The 20,777-nt window shown below is 38.2% G+C and overlaps 1 protein-coding gene across 6 annotated transcripts in view; it reads right to left on the bottom strand.

The window, feature by feature from the left end:
- Positions 1–20,777, bottom strand: part of ARHGEF7 (Rho guanine nucleotide exchange factor 7) — a 126,994-nt gene that overhangs the window by 44,768 nt on the left and 61,449 nt on the right. For all 6 annotated transcript variants that reach the window (XM_071569522.1, XM_071569112.1, XM_071569361.1 and 3 more), the window contains 4 exons: positions 16,362–16,450; positions 9,786–9,880; positions 9,410–9,505; positions 945–1,067 (listed from right to left, as the gene is read on the bottom strand). In XM_071569522.1, coding sequence (XP_071425623.1) covers positions 945–1,067; positions 9,410–9,505; positions 9,786–9,880; positions 16,362–16,450 — 403 coding nt within the window. The remainder of the gene's footprint in view (positions 1–944; positions 1,068–9,409; positions 9,506–9,785; positions 9,881–16,361; positions 16,451–20,777) is intronic.

Here is a 20,777-nt window from a genome sequence, read left to right as displayed (position 1 = left end):
ATAATGGTGTTGTTAAAATGAAGTTTGAGCTCCTGAAAGCTACTAACACTATAGTAAAAAAATCAGTTGTGCTCCTCTACCTTCAAAAAGCATTAAGAATACTCCAAATACCTTTACTTTGCTACTTCACAAGACAAAAAAGGAGAGGGGGGTGTGAATTGATAAAGAATATATACCCTGCTACAGTCTGTCCTGTCTAACCTTCAAGAAGAAGTCGTGGTTCTGTCCTGCACCACAAGCAAACAACCAACCCCAAAGTATCAGCTGCTTCAGCACATTGGTCATCAGAATACAAATACATAGCGAAAGTGTGTGAAAGTGGATTTCTTTAATCAAATTCTGGACCCAATACATTTCCCTCAAAGTGATACAGGGCGTCTTCTATACAAATCCAAGGCCTGTCCAAAAACTGAGCAACCTACATCATGTTAGCTCAGCATCCAACCTTTTATACACACAAAATGGTAATTTGGTAAACTTGAAAAGCTACACTCCTTTCATGTCACTCAAAGGCAAAGATGAGGATATACCATTATCAAGTTAAGCACATACAGACATACAGGCTTCTACAGTGCACCAACTGTCTAGAGAGCCTATTAGTAGTCACGTCAATTAGGTCATGATTTCACAAACTTGTTTTGATCTCAACATTTTTAAAACAAAGATGACAACAGTAAAGTTTGGTTTACATATTCAGAGTCTAGCATGTGTTCTCTTAGAAAAACATTCTTTCAAATACTTGATAACACAGTGCCAAAAGTGACAAGCAGGTCCTGACCACATCAAACAACTGTGTTGTGGGGCTTTTCATACCTTTTTTTAAGTATACTTTTTTTTCTTAAATAAAATCCACCCAACCCAAAAGAGACATCACAGCTTTACACCACAAGTTTATGTTATGCATTTTTTTGTATCAGACTTAAAAGATAACAAAATAAACGTACCTGTGTTCTGTGAGAACATTTACTGCTGACGGATGGTTGGCACAGTATGTAAGGTATAAGCTTTTCATTTGTGGCATCAAATTTAGAAAACATCCTCCAACCCTCTGCTGAGCTTCAGGCAACCTAAAAACAAGAGTAATGAATATGAAAATACTGTAATACCAACCAGACTCAGAAATAAATCAAAGCCTAGAAAAGCAGTGTATATTGTGTGCTAGCTTTGGACGGGGTGCAGTTAATTTCCTTCACAGTGGCTGGTATGGGGCCGTGTTTTGGATTTGTGCAGAAGACGGGGTTGCTAATATAGAGATGTTTCTGTAATTGCTGAGCAGTGCTTGCACAGAGCCAAGGCCATTTCTGATTTTCACAGTGTTTAGCCTGGAGAAGACGAGGCTTAGAGGTGACCTCATCACTGTCTATAACTACCTGAAGGGAAGTTCTAGCCAGGTGGGGCTGGTCTCTTCTCCCAGGCACTCAGCAATAGGACAAGGGGGCACAGGCTCAACCTCTGCCAGGGGAAATTTAGAAATTTCTTATCAGAAAAAAATTGTTTCCAGAGAGGGTAATCAGGCATTGGAATGGCCTGCCCAGAGAGGGGGTGGATTCACCATCCCTGGAGGTTTTTAAACTGAGATTGGCCGTGGCACTGAGTGCCATGATCTAGTAAAGGGACTGGAGTTGGACCAAGGGTTGGACTTGGTGATCTCGGAGGTCTTTTCCAAACCAATTGATTCTATGTCAGGGAGAATGCAAGGGGGGAAAGGGAAGTTAGGAGGAGAGACAACCAGTACAGCTAACCCCACCTGACCAAAGGGATATTCCATACCACAGGACATTGTGCTCAAAATATAACACTGGGGGAAGAAGAAAGAAGCGGGGGGGACACTCGGACTTATGGCATTTGTCTCCCAAGTTCCCAAGTAACCACTGTGTGTGATGGGGCCCTGCTCCCCTGGGGACAGCCGAACAGCCTCCTGCCCATGGCAAATGGCTTCCTTGTTTTGCTTTCCTTGCATGAGTGGCTTTTCCTTTTCCTGTTAAAAACTGTCTTTATCTCAACCGATGAGTTTTCCAGCTTTTACTCCATTCTCACTGCAGGCAAGGGAGTGAGCAGGTCCACAGGACTTGGCTGCTGGCATAGAACCAGGACACAATACTGTTTGCTTTTGTTTTGTGCTTTTCATTTTGTTGTTATTTTTGTTTGGGTTTTTTGTCATAAAAACAAAAAACAGATTTCTATGGTCACTGACCAGCATCCAACAACTCCTCCTCTTGCTTATGCCACTGCATATAGGCAGAACATAATACATATCTCTGAGACTGTCATTCAGCAAAGTATTTTCAGAAATTAATGGTAATTAGCACCTTCTTTTAAGGAGTTCGATTTTCAGTCAGTATATCCATTGTTAAAACAGCTTATGATCCACTTATATATGCCATGACAAATCTTAAAAGCAGCATTTCAGCAATTAAGACTGGATGGAGTAGCAACAGGATTCTGTCCCTCTGACACCAGCAGAGATGATAGGCTTTAAATACTCATTAAAGATCCAAGTACCCTAAAATCTCTGATAACACAAACAGAAGCAGTTACAGTGTAGTAACAGGCTGTTTTTACAAAACTGTCACTCATCTTCCTTTATCAGGATCATAAAGAACTTCTGTGCTGGTTGGTAACCAGGGCAAGAGTGTTGCTTTACCATTACCAGTGGAGAAATACTTTCTAAAACTCATACTTTCTACATCTTTTATGTTCAAATTTAAAACATTTGAAACACCACATTTGCTAAGCAGTGAAGGAAAATTTCACAATTCTGTTCAGAAGAGCTTATTTTGTCTAGCACAAAATGGTGCTTAAATAACAGCAGCCTAAGTGACTTCAAAAAGAGATGACTGAGCAAGAGAAAGACGCTAAGAAGAAAAGCTTACTTACACACACATTTGGTAAACTTTAACAGTTTCCATCAGGTTTGTCAGAAAAAATATACATATATTCATATAGATAAGGGAGGATAGGATATTTTCAAAAGCATATTCAAAAGTTTTTAGCAGAAACTATCGCAAATTGAAGTAAGAAAATATCTAGAGTATAAAAATCTGAAGTTGGCTGTGTAGCACCAGCTTAGAACTGGTACCATGAGCAGAAAGCACAAGTCTGACTTTTGATTTTTGCACCAGTATAAGCTGGGGTGGGGGGGGGGCTGGGGGGCAAAAAAGAAAAGTGCAGCTCTTCCAGTCTTATTATCTCCTTAAACTTACAGATCAAATGCACAAAAAAGTGCACTCACATACTTTTTTAAAATCTAAAATAATTTTGAAGTTATACACCAACTGATGGAAAATAGCATATACTCTAACCAGCCACCAGCCATGCATCCTTACTTTTCTGAGAACCACTCAAAAACATACCTATACTGGGCTGCTTCCTATATGAGAAAGAATTAACTGAACAAACACAAGAGAAATATAGTAAGGGTGTTAGAAGGGATGAAACTCCACTTTTCTAAAGAGCAACCCCCACTTGAAGGACTAAGCCTCTTCAGCAGTAGGCTGTATGGCCAATAGCCAATTGTATAATACACACAGAAGATGGGACACTAAGCTTTCAGCAGTCCTAGACTACAAACTTGTCCTTGACACCTTGTATAAACCCACTGCACAACACGTGCAAGATGATATGTTTCAATTTCTCCATGCACTTGCTCTCCTTGCTTAAAGGCTGCATCTCCTAACATAAGTATGCAGAGTCTTCACTTCTTTGTCAGATGAGACAGTGGATTTTGTTGTTGTTATCTATTGTACTGGGAGGTCCCATGGTGTACAGGAGAGCACTCTGGACTCTGAATCCCAAGGACCTGAGTTCGAGTCTCAGTGTAGGGACCGTCCCCTGGCAGTTCAATGCCTCCCTGCCATCCCATCCCGTCACATCTCGGATGCTCAGCAGGGTCAGGCCCGGTTAGTACCGGGTGCTGTGACAGTCCCGAGGACTTCACTGTCACTGTCCAAGCTCGCTCGGCCGTGGCAAATGGACCTTAGGACTTAAACGGTGGGGCCAGTTCTGCGCACGCTGTGCCTCACCTAAAAAATCCACTGCGCAGGCTGGAAGGGCACACCCACGTGGGGAGAGCCCTTCCCAAATCTGCATTCATGAAGTCTGGCCGTACATACATCTATTTTATTACTCTTAAACCCAGTATTTTACTCTGCTCTAAAGCTAAATGAGTCCTCAGTAAGTACTCAATAGACATACTGTTAGTATGATCCAAGAGCTTCATGCTAAGATTAGTTCCTACAATTCTCCCTAGAAGAATACTGTTTTTCTGGGAAAAAAACCCCAAACTTAAAAGGCAAGATTTTCTGTAGTTATCCTGAACATGTACACTAAGTTCCTAAACAAATATTGAGTATATTCCCTCTGGAAAAAAAGTGAGAGATGCTCCAGTGAACCTCAATACAAATCATTCAGCTTTCCAGGACAACCACTCCTCCAGGTGAGGATTTTCCCACCCCACTGAAACACAGTCATCCTGTCCCACTCCTTAGGTTAGCTAATAGTAATCAAAATTCAGAGTTCATCCCAAGAAATACTCTCTTAAATTTCAAAACACTAAGTGTCTCCTACTAAGCTGTTCAGTCCCTCAGCACAGCGTGGGAAGATCTACCCCAAAGCAAGTCAAAATTGACTGTAGAGATGCTCAAACTGCAAGGCAGGGGAAAAACACTTCCTGATTTGAACGCAATGTTCATTATAGACACCTAGAAAATAACAGATGAATCCCCAGCACACACCTCACACATCCTGATCACACTATTAGTATTCCTTATACTAAAGGCTGATGCTCCTATTTTACTGTCTACGCTTCTATTTTTCTTGCAAAAAAACAAAACAAGGTTAAATTCTAAAATCAGTGCTGCTGAGTAGCATTGATTGAGTGGCTGCTTTTGCAGGTGCTTGGAGGAAAATGAGGGGCATTCCCCAGTACAGTAAGGGAATGCTATTCTTACAGCCTGCCAAGCAGCATTTCCTGCCCAGCAGCTGCCCCCCTTTAGTAAGTCTAAGCATGAGTTAATAATACGTTTTTCGAGTAACAGATGCAGCCAAAGTCTCAAACTCTGAAGACATACTCAAGGCATGTAACTCAGTATTAAATAGCAGGATGCTCCAATAAACAGTTGCTAAAAATGGTTAAATTCCCATTTTATACTGTAGTGATGGGGGTGGAGGGTGAATTACGGCTGTTGGCACCAAGCAGACATCTGTGCCTTCTCAGTCTGCTGTTCTTCTAGCAGAATCAAAGACTGATATTATTCTCTTTCATGTGTTGCACATGCACTGCCACTTTATACTGCACATTCTTTGTTGAATTAAGATAATTAACAGACTTTATAAGTGGGTGACAACTTATCCCTTTTGACTTTTCTAATCCATGCACTGTTTGCAAGTGTTCTACTATTTTTAAAAGATAAACTATCTGTACCTCCTTTAACTGCTCAAAGCCCAACAATTTAATGACTACCACCACATCACGTAAATATTTTAGCAATTAATGTGTTCAATGAAGAGCAGTTATTTTACAATTCATTCTGAAGTCATGAACCCAATATTCTTCTCATATTTGATACTTAAATTAAAAAGGAATCCCATAAAGTATTTATATATATATATATATATATATATAAAAATTATAACAACTTCAGTTATAAAAGCCAAAGGAATGTTTTAGTTCTATTTACAGATGTAAGAGAACCATAACAAAGCCTCTGCTGTTGTACACATGCTGGAGGAATCATCATATGACCATATCTAAGCTACCCAACATTATCTGCTTCTTGCATTTATATCCAACAGCTATTAGTTCTGTTTCTCCAGACTTAAAGCAGGCTCCCACTGCCTGGTAATTTAAGTAAAGAAATAAAAAGTGATTGAACAGCAAGGTTACTAGTTTTAAGACTGATTAAAACAAGCAATCACAACTGGATTAAAGCCAGACTGGCAGCTGACAAAAAAAAGTGACAATACAGAATATCTAATCTTCTCCACCTCCTCTCACAAACAGCAGAATTTCCTGCCCCCCTTTCAGCCTCTTGAAGGCTGTAAAAAATTTTTACAAGATAATTGTGATTAATGACCCCAAGGAGTGCAGTTTGTGAAGAAACATAAAATTGAATGTTATCTCCTGACATTTCACAGGTAACAAAGTTATGAAATAAGGGGCCACTTTCAACTTTCTGAACTACTGTTTGCATAAATTGAGGCACTACTCAACTCATTCACAATCCTTCAGTCTCTCTTCAAAACCACACTTTCACTAATTGTCTATTTCCCTTATCTCTCAGACATCAGTTACTGTGCATGTTTGTTTCAGGGTATCCAAAGACACTGTGTTCAAATGCACTTAATATTGGCGGTCTTGTTTCTGTTGACATTCATGTTAACCAAAAGTAAAGGATGATACTGGAATCAACTTGATTTTTATCTGCACTCCAAAACTAAACCTGAAACACTAATTAGTTTTGGATCACATTTAAACAGTCTCCCTCATACTTTGGCCTCACCCCTCTTTCCCCCCTATCCGCCCCACACCCCTTTATTTCTCATTTTTTTAAATTCCATTCCATGTGAGAAACAGAAGTATCTGCTTGCACTTAAACACAGAAACAGTTACTGGGACTGCAAGAGCAGGGAACGAGGGAGAGAGGGCAAAACCCATCTATGGCTGCTACAGGGCAAGGACATAAGTCTTTGATACTACCTGTAAGACTTCAATTTGCTAGAGAGGACATCATACCTAAGTAGTTCATGCAGGTTGGTGTGTCATGTGCTATTCCTTACTGAGAAGTACAGTCATAGACTGACAGCTTCTGTTCACAGGTGAATGAAGAATATTTTTTGGAGCAGGAAATTAAATCAGGTTCAACCTCTAGCTACAAAAATACCCACAGAGTAATAATTACAATAGCACTCATTTAGATCAGGCCAGAGACTACAAAGGTAGAAATAATCCTAACTTGGACAAGCCCAAAGAGCATAAACCTTTAACAATGAACCAGAAGAGCTTCATGACTGTGGGCAGGGCTCGGAGGTGGTACTCAACTAAATTCAAACCATATTCAAACAACTATTTCCCTGTAACACACTAAGTACCCACTACAACATAATATGTTCGAAAGAAAACCCACAACCCCATGTTTAACAACACTAGGATTAAATAAACCAAAGTGGTGCAGGCAAAAAGAGAAAGGCCAGGAAAGTTTCTGTCTCTCAAGTACACACCAGAATTTGTTAAAAAAATAATTCAAACGAAAAACTGCCTCCAGGTGGATGTGGAATTCAAAAAACGTTCAACTCTCATGCTCGAGAACACAAATTTGTCGAGCAAGGTAGGCTGGCGGCACAACAACTGGCAGGACGTTGGCATTTGTTCATTCTGACAGGTCAAATTAGGAAACACACCACACCGGATGTTGCAATATGAAGTGCCTCAATGATGGAACTGTAAGTTCTCTGCCAAAAATAAAATAAAATGATAAATCTATTTTCAGCACGGGAGCTGGTCTGAGTTTACAGAACAGGTGCACCAGCCAAAAACCACATGGCAAAATGACAAAAACAAAGCAGGCAGCAGAGCAAGCATTCTTCTACTTGATGGGAATCATGATGGGTTACTTCCAAACAGGGGGATGCTGGATGCTGAAGTCAATGCACTATGATGAGAATCAAACTGAAAATAAGACTTAGCATGACCAGCATATTTATGAAATGACAATAACACAACATATTGACAGTAACCCTTCAGTAACTCTAGGGTCATCACTTCCTCTACCCACCTATTAACAAGCAATATCTTCCTAGTTTTACTACACAGCACCATTTCACTTAGCAAAAAGAAGAAATGAAGGACATTATGAAAAGATATCTAATGAAGTTTAAATCAACTAAAGAATTTTAAATAAAGCTTTCTGAGCTTGAAGCTACATTATGGTATCACATTAGCCATCATTTCAGGTTGCATTAATATGTTCTACTCTGTTTTCAAGACCACCTTAGGAAAAAGCTTCAAAAGATGACAGTCTGTTCCATGCAAGGCATTTTATTTCCCTAATTTCTGTTTCAAAGAAACAAAACCATAATAACAAAAGAATGAGGCAACAAAGCACAGTGACAAGGAAAGAAAGGAAATACTTGAGTTCATTGACAAATGGTCACTTTCAGAGATTTAGATACTCAACTGATCAAGTCTAACTTCCTGGAATAAATACCCTTCTTTCTTACAGCATGAAAGGCCATTTTGTTTCCATTACACTGCCAAATCTGAACTACACCATCCTTGTCCCTTCCCTTCTCTCTGGTCAAAATTGTCTAGAGGACGAAGAGAGAGACAGAAGCCAGGTGGTAGGAAGGAAGACAGCAACAGTCCCAGGCACATGTTACTGCCTAATGGAGATGCAGTTTATACTTTGTCATGACAAAGCTGCTTCTTCACACCAAGAAGCTCAGAAGGGAGGAGAGAGAGGTCAAAACAAGACACACTTGAGTTAATCTGAAGATCACTGTTGCCAAAAGAGGTAATTCATCCTCCATCCAGACATTAATTCATTTTCAAAGCATACTGAAACTTGTCTAAACTCAAATTCATGCAATTCAAATTACTAACTTGGCAGAAACAAAACAAAATTGGATTAGGGAGTTGATGCAGATCACCATGTGGTCAGACAAAACCAGAATATAGGCAAGAAAAATGAGACAACACAGGTTAAGACTAGAAATTATACTTTCAGTGGAGTTTCAACACCAGAAAATTGTTAGGACAATCCAAATGCAGTATGGTCACCTTCTTTCTAACACCTTCATGTGCTGAGGTAACAAGCTGAAAAATACCCAGTCACCACTTCAGGCTCAACTATGAAAGGAGGACAAGTGTCTTCTTTCCTTTTTTTCTATGCTTCATGCTTCCTATAGCAGCACAAGCATTGAGGGGTTTTATTTAACTCTGGTTCTTTCTGCCTGTCCTGGACATCTCTCCCAGAATCTTCTGATGATCACCAGAAGAATAATAAGTACAAGAATTCTCACAGAGCATCCTTCATCCAAGTGACTTACCTCCTTCACCACTGTTCCACCATTACATATGGTTTGTTCATTCTTCCTCTTAAGAAAGTAATGGTCCCAAACAAAACCCACCACTTCCCTACTGGTAAGTAATTGCATCATGGAAATTTGTAAATTCCTTTTAAACTACATCAATATTTTTACCTCTGCAATTGTATCCTACAGCCAATATCTATCTGTACAAGCAATCAATACATTCTCCAAACATCTATTACTGTACTGCTGTGGCAACAATTTTTAAACTGAGAGGAACAAAAAATTATGCCCAACAACAAGTTATAAGTTATGCCATACACAAGTTATAAAAAATGTTTGCATGTAGAATTTCACTATATTTGGTATGCAGAGTACTTACTTGGTGCATTCTTCTAAAGACTGTACAAGCATTTGCTGGAAAGAACTTATTTCTTCCAGGTTTCCCATTAAGTATGAAGTATTTGTCAAGCTTAATCTGGAGCCAAAGTAAATAAAACATGTTTAAGTTTGCAGTTATTGACTAATTGTGCATTAATATAATCTACAGCGTTAGAAGAAAATGCTTACTCGTTCTTATATCAAGGACCAGACTGTTTCAGTCAGCAAGCAAACTGAATAAAAGCAAGCCCTGCCTCAAGAATCTCACAGCCACAGGGGAAAACCACACACTGACATTGAAATTTTGACTCTGTTAACCCTCCCCAATACATGAGAGGTCTCAAGCTTAATGTAAAACACAGAACAAACTCACATACTTTTCACTGGCTTGTAATGGTCGCAGGTAGTTTGAAAGCATTGTTTGTAGCTCCTTAGAATATTCATTTTCTGTTTCTAATATATTTTGTAGCACCTACAATAAATGACAATTGCTAATTGGTATTTTTAAGACCAGTTTCAAAGCATACCAAAATTCATTTAATGCAAGAAAAACTTAAAATAGTGTTCCTACATTAAAAATGCCAATTATGTCAACCAGAAAGCATTGAATACTATACATCTATGAAATTCACAGGGAAAAAAAAACACTACACAGATGATGAGCCATCCTTCAGCCATATATAAAGAGTGCCAAACTAACAGAAATTTCACTACTTAAAAATTTTCTTGCAAAAGTTGAGTGTTATACAGTGTTCTTCCAAAGGCAGGGGTAATTATTCCTCCTATGTTCTTCATAACAGTCACAGATCACTAGAGACTAGCAAAGCACAATAGAAGTTTTAAGAGAAACAAACAAATAATGTTTTCTCAGTCTCAATTACAACACATTACAAGTGTTTATTTATTCAGATGTGATGTTCTACATAGAACATCTGAATATTAGCAGATTTACAAATAACAAGTAATTACCAACTTGATTTAGCAGTGTGATTAGCATTATTTTTAAATGGGGATGCCTAACCTTCCACTGGGAATATACTACCATGAGAAAACCACAACAGATTCTGATACAAAGCCAAGTATTTATAAAATACAGCATACACTTGGGTTTTGGTTGAGTATAAACCAACAGCTGGAATACCCCCAAATACATACAGGAAAATATTTTACTGGGACATCTCCTTGGAGCTTGTGTTCGGACACCCTCCAACATATTCACATCAGGTTCTACTGTGCTTCTAGATGGCAAATTATTTTTTGCCTCCAAAAAGTTAATGGTTTAGCAAGAGAATCAACAGAATTAAATGTAGTTCAGTGAACAGAGCTGAACTTTGAAAACTTCTTGCTATTCACTGGTCCTAAGCCACACCACAAACCTTCTCATTTTGCTACATGCCATATTTGTCAAGCCTACAGTAATATCTCATTTCAGCATTTACAGGAATGACTGTAATTGACTACATTATTCACTGGTGTAGTCAATACCCTTTCTTAGGAAATAAAAAAAGCTATTCATTCCTAACTGTAAACCTGATGAAATAACTTTAAATAGTTCAGTATGTCAATGAAGAATTCACTGTTCCTTTCATTGGTGTCATTGATTCTGCTTATTCCTTGAATGCTTCTATTCATTTGGAGGGAGAGAGAGACCAGTTTTGAGTTCGTTCTTTTGTTGCAAAACTGAATCCTGAACTGAAGATGAAAATGTCTCCATTCTCTGCTATATACTGAGGCAGAAGAATGTCACAGGGAAAGTTATGGCTACTAGCTAGGAAATTACAGCATGCAACACAATATGAACACAAAAATTTTAAGAAAGCAAAGGGTTTTTTCGTCATTTAGACCATGGAAATAAAATATTTCCATCAACCACAGTACTAATAAAACCCCATATTCTCTCATATAAAAGAAGAAGCAAGTTGTTAAAATACTAAGATAAAAGTACTTAGCCTACACAAGGTTCAAAATTAAATGTGAGACCAATCTTTTTCAATATGGCTTTTTCTACAAAAATCTCCCAGTCCAAAGTCCTTACACAGCCATTAGTAGGAAAAAGAAGACCGAAAACCAAGGACAGATTGAGCAGTGTTAAAAGACATTTAAAGATAAAAATTAATAAATTTGCTAAAGATCTTGAAACACTGCACCACTTGTCCATTTTCTCAAAGACTATTTCCATTCTCTGCCATAAAGAGCTGCCTCAAAAGCTTGAAATAAAACTAGTTTCATGTTGGACACACTCCATTATTTTCCTGTGCTAGTTTGTGTTTTTATTTGAGGATTTACTTAGCAATACAGAGAACATGTGATTGGAGGAAAAAAACTTAAGCGGGGGGTGGGGGGCAATAACAGAAAAGCTTAAAAATTAGAATTAGTAACCTGACAACTAGTGGAAAAAAGAAAAGAAATGCAACTGTAAATAAATCTATGTCCCAAAACCATAGCAAGGTACCAGATGCATTTACACTTGTTTATGTTATTCTAGTAGATCACAGTATTACACAATACCTCAGATACACATAGATTTAAACATCTCCCAAAACAAATAGATTTAATTTCCCTTTTTATAACAAGTACAGTTTCCACTGTATATATTTTTTAATTTGAATATATTTTTTAAAGAATAACCTTGCTTACACAGATCTAAAACACTTCTGTGAAATCTCACATTCTTCTAGCTTGACTTACCTACCTCACTGAGAAGTTATGAGGATTAAACGCTTGGACTGTGCTTTGAAGTGACAAGAAGTCAGAACTGCAACTCGGTATTTTGGCATCAGAGAACCCTTACAATGCCTCATTTCCACATCTCACCCGCATGATCCAATAATCACCTTTCTTCCCTTTCCTGCTTTCTGTGCGTTCTGGCTGCTGCAAGACCCCATGAGACCTCGAGGACCTTGTTTCCACAACTGCACCACAACATTTGCACAGATAAGACTGAGTACCAAAAGAGCAGCACTGAAGTGGCAGCTTTTGCAGTCCGTAACACTGATGAATGGCAGGCACAGACAACTGAGCTCACACAGCACCAGCTCTCCCAATCACACAGCATGGAAAAATCAAGCATGGTTAACAATTCTGTCACACAAAACCTCAGTCATCTCCCTAAGGCAATAACTACCACCCAAAATGGATTTTAAATTATGTACATGAAGCTGCTCACCTTTCAAATTAAAGGGAAAAAAGGCAGAACACAGATATACTTTGGCACGATCTGTTAGCACATTCCCATTTTATCATAGTGTATGGCACTCTACCAAAATATCTTGTACTTCAGAGAAGTGGTGATCAATATCTGATTTTGCTGAATCATGAGAATTTGCAAGATGAACCCTTTAAGAAAGGCTCTTGAGAAGGGCAGTGCGAAGTAATGCACAACCCCACCATATTTCAAGGGACCTCAGAAACTCTTATGAACTTCAGTAGACACAAACTCTTGATCCGACTTTAAAAGCATGGCCTTGAAGTGCTGATGTTCCATTATTTTTCAAACACTTAAAACAAAAACCGAGGTTGTCCAAACACTCCTAACTTTGGAGAAATTTGCTCATTTCTTTATCTGCTTTTAGAACAGCTACTTAATCTCAAGGCAAGTGTGATTGGAGATAACCTAACTTTATTTTAGACACAAAGCTATAAATTCTCAAGGGATCTCAAGTGAAAATAAAACTCAGAGTAACGCCTGTTCTGTCTTCAGGGAATACCATGCAACAATACGCCCACTTCTTCAGTAACACGTTACTAAATTACTTCTACATGAAAAATGCTTGATCTGAGTCTGGTTTATATTACACAATGCTGTAGACTTGTACCTTTTTATGGAGGACAAGACCCCAGCATTCTCGACTAACTTGCATTCCTCAGCCAGGCAGAACGTACACGTGTAACAAATGTCTGTCTTCTCAGCAACACCAAGTGCAAAGTGCAACTAATTAAGCACATTGAGACTAGAAGGCATGTGGTTTGTATTACAAACTTCAGACAGAGCTCTGTGAATCCATAAAGAACATATTTATAGGGGTGAGAAGAAAAAAAGGAAGCAGTGAAAGCAGTCTCCTCTTTACATTAAGCACCTTTCCCTTAGTCTATCCCAGTCCTCCCAGAAAGGGAGACTCTCCTACCATTTCTGGACTTCCTCTGAACTACCCTTTGATTTTGTCCTCACTCCAACAAATGTGCCCAGAGGTGCTGCCTGCACCTGCACAAAACCTTTCACAAGAAAAACAGCAATCATAAATCATGAGGGTTTACAGGGTTTCAGCACATCCCCATATGATGGGAGATGGCCACAACTCAAAAATAGCAAGTAGTCCCAGAGTAAGAGCCTCAATACACACTTGGCTGTCAAGAAAGCCCTCAACACAGATTTTAACACTTACTCCTTAACTCGAGCTACACCTTTGCAGCTACCAGTTCCCAAAGGTTTATCTGGAGCTGTTCTGTTTTTACCTCAACTTTGTTATCAGTACAGACTGATAAGACTTCTAGCACAGAGAAGTCCCAGCTTACATATTAAGACAGCACAAAAACTCAACTCACAGGTTAAACCACTTTCACTTCAGAGAATGGGTTTGCTGTTTGTCTTCACTACATTTTAAAATCATACATATTTAATAACTATGAAAAATAATTATTTTATACGTACATTGCCATCAGAAGCACTTAATATTTTTCAAGAAAATCTAAAAGTCAACATGTCTAATTTAAGTTTCACACATAAGAATGGAATCTTGCTTCCCTGAAACAAAGTGCATGCTACAGCATAGCCTCTCATTTTCTAAATAAAACAAATAAAATAGTGAGCTAAGAAAAAAAAAGGTATTTGTTATGCTGTGAAAAAAACACAAGGCAATTATCAAATTCAAAGCAGACAGATTTGAGAACAGCACTCTAGGGTCAGTGCTTGAATTTACAACATTTTATATATATATGTGTCATTATTATGAACTGGTCATTTCTATCCCCTACAATTTGCCAACAGATAGTAAATATCTAGAAGTCAAACCAGCTGGAATCTTATTACATCAAGTGCACCAAGAAAGTCGCATGTGAACAAGATAAAAAAATCCCTAATTCCAATAGTGGGTGTATGATGGTCACTAGTTTTTTGGTTTGGTTTTTTGTTTTATTTTTTCAATAAATAACTTTAAAAGCCAGCTATAGCTCTATTTCCCAGAGTAAAGAGTACCTTGAGCCTTCATAATTATAATGGGTTATCCAGGGAACAATTTTGAAATTCTCAAAAGCCAAAAGTGATATTTCAAAATTGTATGGCATATTATAACTTTGCTACCTGAACAAATTCAAACACATACATCCTATTGTTTTCACTGAAGTCCATCATCACCCCCCATAATGGCTTGTATTACTCTTACAAAGTAAAATATGTAACCATAGGATTCAATTTATTTTGGACACAGTCAAGCTGAAGTTTTTGTTAAGTCCAAATTAAACAGCTGCAACTCTTACTTTTCATCATACTGGTATCTACCAGGAAAAAATATTAAATTGTAAATGAGGCATGTATTTACAACTTACTTTAAATGAATAACTAAGTTAAACCAAACCCTCCAATTCAAAGGACTCATGTTCAAGTTGCCAATTTATTTTGATTAAAAACTCAATATAATGACAATTTAAACATAAGTAAGAGCAGTTTTCTACCTAGTGAAGGAACTAAATCTTCTCCTGTCCTACATTCATTTCAGCTTACGTGCATTGAAAATCATAGGTTTCAACATCAAAACAACAGAGAAGACAAACATATTTTCTACTACACACTAAAACAAACTTAGAAAGAAAACAGGCTGTTAAGAGACATAGTGAAAACAAATACAAAGGAAAACTATTCAGGGTTTTGTCCCTGAATATACCACAGTAAGGTCTTTACATCCTGAAGAAGGAAGGGTGTGCCTGCACAGGTACTTTCCCTCAGGACTAGCAGGTGTGGGATGCAACAGCCAGAGAACTGCAGCCCTCTCTTCACCACAATGTTACAGCCACCGGCAGAAGCAGAAAGCAAGTCAGAGGGAAGAGCAGGAGGCTGCTTTGCTGCTTTCAGTTAGGGGACTATATCCCAAACACCTCTGTTCTTCCAGGTGTTATTCATGCCGCAACCACACAAGATGAAAGCATAAAACTATTCTTTTTGATCATTGCTGAAAACGTACAAATAAAATGAAAAACAATGGCATGGGCTCAATGAAAAGGGAAAGAAACACTGTGGTTGGGTTTTACACCAGCAGGGAGCAGTGCTTAACAAAACCAGCAAGATGCTTTTTGCTTCCAAATCTATCTGCTTTTAATAAATAAATGATTCTCAACATGGTTACAACACACTTGGAAAGACAGAGTTTGGTATGTCTCTTACATGTATCTAAAGGGTCTGAGTACTAGTTAAGAATTGCTGGGGATGTGTTAAGGGCTGACTCAGCTGTACTGCCTTGCTATGAAATGTATCCACCACTGTAAGCCAGAGGTTCCTAAAGTTAATAACAGACTTGACTTATACACATGAATACAAAGGAAGCAAATTGTTTCAAAATGTTCAATCTCTTATTCAACAAAAAGGACAAAAGTATTCTTAATCATATTAACACAGCAGAATTTCAGTAATTCATAGAGATTGGGGAACACTGATTGCATATTTGGGAAATGGGGAAAACAGGAAAATTAACAACAAGCAAAGCAAGTAAAATTAGCATAGTATTACATAAATGCCTATTATTCACTTAATTTAGACTACAATTTTGCATCATGTTTAAGAATCTGTATGTGTGATATTCTATTAAACTAATGATGATCCTGTTTATGACACTTCACTAACATCCCTATCTAGTTTTGGCACTTTCTGACAAGACTGCATTTTAGTTTTGTGCAGATAAGAGCATTTAGTTAAATTACATTCTACAGTATAAAACAGATCCCATGGAGGAAAAACGATCACTCACCACATTGTAATAGCTTTTGTTTATTGCAGACGTATCAAAGCCTTTAGGTGGACTCTTCAATGTACCTGATTTGGGGGAAACTGGTTTTTCTGAAACGTAAAATATGTTGGGGTCAATGGGGTGCAATTTCATAGCTCAACGCTAGAGGTCAAACAAACTGCTTTAAAATATTTATCACAAGATACAGTGAAAATGGTGTTTTGCTGAGAAACATACATAACTGCACTTGAAATTACTGGCAAAGAATCGAAATGGTTCATATGTTCATAATCAATGAAATTTCAGTCTCAACAAAGGCAAGCAGAAAAACTCCCTTTCTTTTTCCTAGAAGCAGAAAGTCCGTTAAGAATTTTTTCCAAGTTATTTTTAAAAAAACCAAATGTTGTCACAGATTGCAATTAAAAAAGCCAAATAAACAAAAAACAACAGGCATTTCCAAACTCTATATGCACTTTCAAACAAAAGTAGTATTAAGTTTAAATATCATTTTAATGAACTCTGTGAAAGCAAGTGAGCAATTAAAGGTTGAATATATGAGAGATATTACACTCACTCTGGTTGAAACGAGATTCAAAACACTATACTAGTCAAGTAGCTTACCTGATGCCTATCCCAGAAAATCATCTTTTAACTCATCTTTTGCTATTAATGAATGACAAATAAAAATGCTTATGCACTTGAGAACAGAGTTCTTCATAACAATAAAGGCAATCCCTTCCTATAATCCCATAGGGAATCTACCACTCACTAATGCATATGCTTCCTAGAAGGACATTAATGTGCAAGATCAAAACTATAGTCCTGAGTCTTACCCAGACGCTGACTCCCAGAACACAGAGGCACAGAAAACACACTCCCAAAGCCTCCTCTCCCACCACTACCACTCCTCTCAATCGATCACAGAGGAGCAAAGACGACATGAGAGAAAAATCAAGTGTCATGCCGCATCCTGGAGAAACAGCCAGTAGGATTTACAGCATCTTTTTTTCATCTGTCACATTTGACTCTGCACTCAACCAACCTGTGAGACAGTATTTATCACGACATTATGGTCCTTTGGTTTGGTTTTTTTGGGGGGTTGGTTTTTTTTTTTAAATAATCAGGCTTGTCTAATACACAATTTTCAAACACATATTTGAGTAATTTGTATCTAAACTACAAAATGGCAAGTCGTCAACCAACCCTCCCCACCACACCCTCACACCAAACAAAAAATCCATCATCAAAACATACATACCGAAGTTGCAGCTTTATTTTAAAAGCAAGCTCCTATTTCAAATGCATTTTAATAAAGATTTATGAATAATTTAACTCTAGTTTACCTGATACCTCAGGCTAAGAATAAATTATGCAAGTCTCAATACAGGTCTGCCTTTCCAGAAGCCCAGTCAGCCATGCTAAGGGCCAGCTATGGAAAATTCCCATGGACAGTAAAGCTGACCAGGGAACCACCACCATAAGCAGAACAGTCCATATGGTACAGCTTCTCCTGAGAAATTTAATGCTTCTCCAGGTTGCCCATCTGTAAGCCCATGGATGATGCCATCTCAGGTGAGCTGACTACAGATGAAGGTCACCCTTTCAACTCCCACACCAGGAGTGCCAGGCAGGCCGGCAGGACCTGAGGCTTTAGCTAATGGTCCGTAAGGTGCTGCTCATGCTCCATGAACACACAAGTGCTAATATCTTTAAGGGGCTTTTCTATGTATTGCACTGGAACTCTTCTCTAAAAAGCCAATCTTAAAATAAAACACTGTCTTAAAACTGCCAAACATGAGCAAAAAGAATTTCTCCTTACCAGGTTCAGAGATGACAGTAAAATCCTTTTGGTTAATATCCCCCGCCTACCCACCCCAAGTCAAGCTCTAAGCCGACAGACAGCACAAAAACTATTAGACCCAGCAGTTATCCAGCTGGGAACACTGATGTGCTCAGCACTAGCCCTGCAGCACATCCATGCTCTTATACAAAGTCAAGTAATTCCAAATGACAGGACTCCTCCCATCCCCTTGGCCCGAAACCGTAAACTTGAGCAGATTTGCCATCAAACACTCAGTCTGAAAGAAGAACCTGGAATCATGTCGTAGGTATGGCTACTCATTTATACATTTGTCAATAATGGGACAATTACAATTCATTTCTTTCTACTGAAAGATGAAAAATATGTCATTTACATGAACTTGGTAATTTGCTTTCCTGCTCTGTGGAAGCTTTTGACTTACTCTTCAATTTACAGTGACTTTCAGGTTCACTAAATACTGTTAATCATGTGCCAAAAAGCACGAAAGGAGAAACCAGAGTTATTTAAGGATAAAAGTAAATACTTGTCACTGAGTTTATCGTTACACAGATGTCTGACCATTGTTAATCTGGAAAAAGTTGGCTGGTCATAGAAATCTGGCTCTTTGTTAACTTAAAGGCTGTAACCATACACCTCTCCTCTTAAGCTGCTGAAGAAAGTGGGAGATTTTTTGCTGAAATGTATAATCATTTGCATTACCAGCTGCTCAGCTGATTCAGTTATCCATCAGAGACACATACACATCCAAATACAGATTTAAAAACTGGACAGAAAAAAAAAAATCACACATTCAGATCATTTTGCCTGAACAGCCATAATGCACATTTAGCTTTTAAAATGTAAAGGCCACTTCTATTGTAGAAACACACAATTAAGACATAGCAAATTAGACCAGCTGTCTATCATGTCTGGTATTCTGCCTTCAAGCATTGCCTTGCTTCATAAGGAAGAATAAGAAACAGTCTTGTTGCAATTAGCTTATTGCACAATGCATTACACAGAAGAAAATCCTGATCTTGCACATAAGAAATCACTTTCTTTGCTTATGCTAAGTTAAGTGCTATTTATTATCCTTGTAATAGAACATCAAGAGTACTTTTGCAAGCAGAGCATATTTCATCAAACATTTCAAGCAGATGCCACCCCCATTCAGCATACTGGGAATATATAGAGATCTTAGAGGCCTGTATGTCTATAAAGTCCACAGGTTTCAGAAACATTAGCAAAACCCTGGCACCTTGCCCACTCCAACAGAGAGGTTCTGTTTCTCAAAGCACTAGAAGAGAGCAACCTGAGCCAGACACCAATTTTTCCAATACAGAAGATTCCTACTTTTCTCTAAATCACAATGTGAATCTGTTACGTTAACACTGAAAGCACCACAGTGAAAACAGGCACAGCATATGATCAAATCCAAAGCAAACAGGCATCTGCTCCGCTACTGGAAGAGACAGTACCCAGCTGATGACTGAAACCAGGAGGTAAGTTACCACTATCACTTTCTTCCATGATCAAAGTATAACATTCAACTGGCCTAATCTACACTTGATAATGCTTTGAAGTGTCTAGTGGCAGTGATAAACCAGATAGAATTCACTTAACAGATCAACTCTGGGTGGAGAATGGGGGTGGCACAGGCACAGGCTTTTTAACGTTATTCTTCCAGAGATTAATTATCTTCAGTAGAACCAAAACAATTCAAAGCAGCTTTTATAACAACTCGAATGCTTTTATAACCCTGCCCTAAGTAGTACAGAAGATTCAATGAACTCCCCAAAATGAAGTTCTTATCCTTTACAAACATATAATTGACGGTAAAAAGACAATTTACCCAATTCTTCCAATGTTTAGTTTCATTCTATTTGAATTTACATGCAAGTATTTATTTTACTTGCCTTCAAATTACTTGACATTCTCACATTCTCTCTCTTCTGTCATGTCTCCAGTTTATGTCTTACTCATTTTCATGCAACACTCTATTTCATGCTCTTTCACAAAGCCTTCAGAACATATTTTAGTAAAGCATTTCAACCCTACTACTGCAAGAAGACCACCAAGTTTTTCTGTGATCACTAGGCTACAGTGTGTAATCTAGATGCAAAGATATAATTTCTGCTATTTCATCCTACATTTGTGGAGGAAAGATGTGCCAACTGGGATACCAAATGCTATGTGATCTCTATTGGTGAAGTGGTACAAGCAAAGTCTGTCTTTCTAGACTAATTTCTTCAAGTCCAACACCAGGAGGGCAGACCTAAGCCTGTTTCCAGTTCTGGAATGAGCTCCATTCTGAAATAAGGACACTACCAATGCTTCTTTCCCAACAGTATTCACTAGTCCCAGCCTCTATTCTATTCAGGCCTGTGGAATAACACTTGACAAGAGAACAAAATACACCTCCAAGTGTACATGGCTGGCGAAAGAAAAACTAACACTCTTGGTAGCGTTTTATTTATTTTTTCCTTTCCTTGTTTTTTTTTCCCCAAAGCTAAAAGCACATCTGTCCTTCCCTAATGCACCACAGGATAGAAACAGCTGATGCTCTACTCTTCCATTATATCTTCACCTCTTTCCAACACTGTTTTGTTTCTTTGTTTGTTTTTGGAGTTTTTTTA

Source organism: Pithys albifrons, chromosome 1 (assembly GCF_047495875.1).
Source record: "Pithys albifrons albifrons isolate INPA30051 chromosome 1, PitAlb_v1, whole genome shotgun sequence".
Taxonomy (NCBI): domain Eukaryota; kingdom Metazoa; phylum Chordata; class Aves; order Passeriformes; family Thamnophilidae; genus Pithys; species Pithys albifrons.
This window is presented reverse-complemented; position numbering and strand designations above follow the sequence as displayed.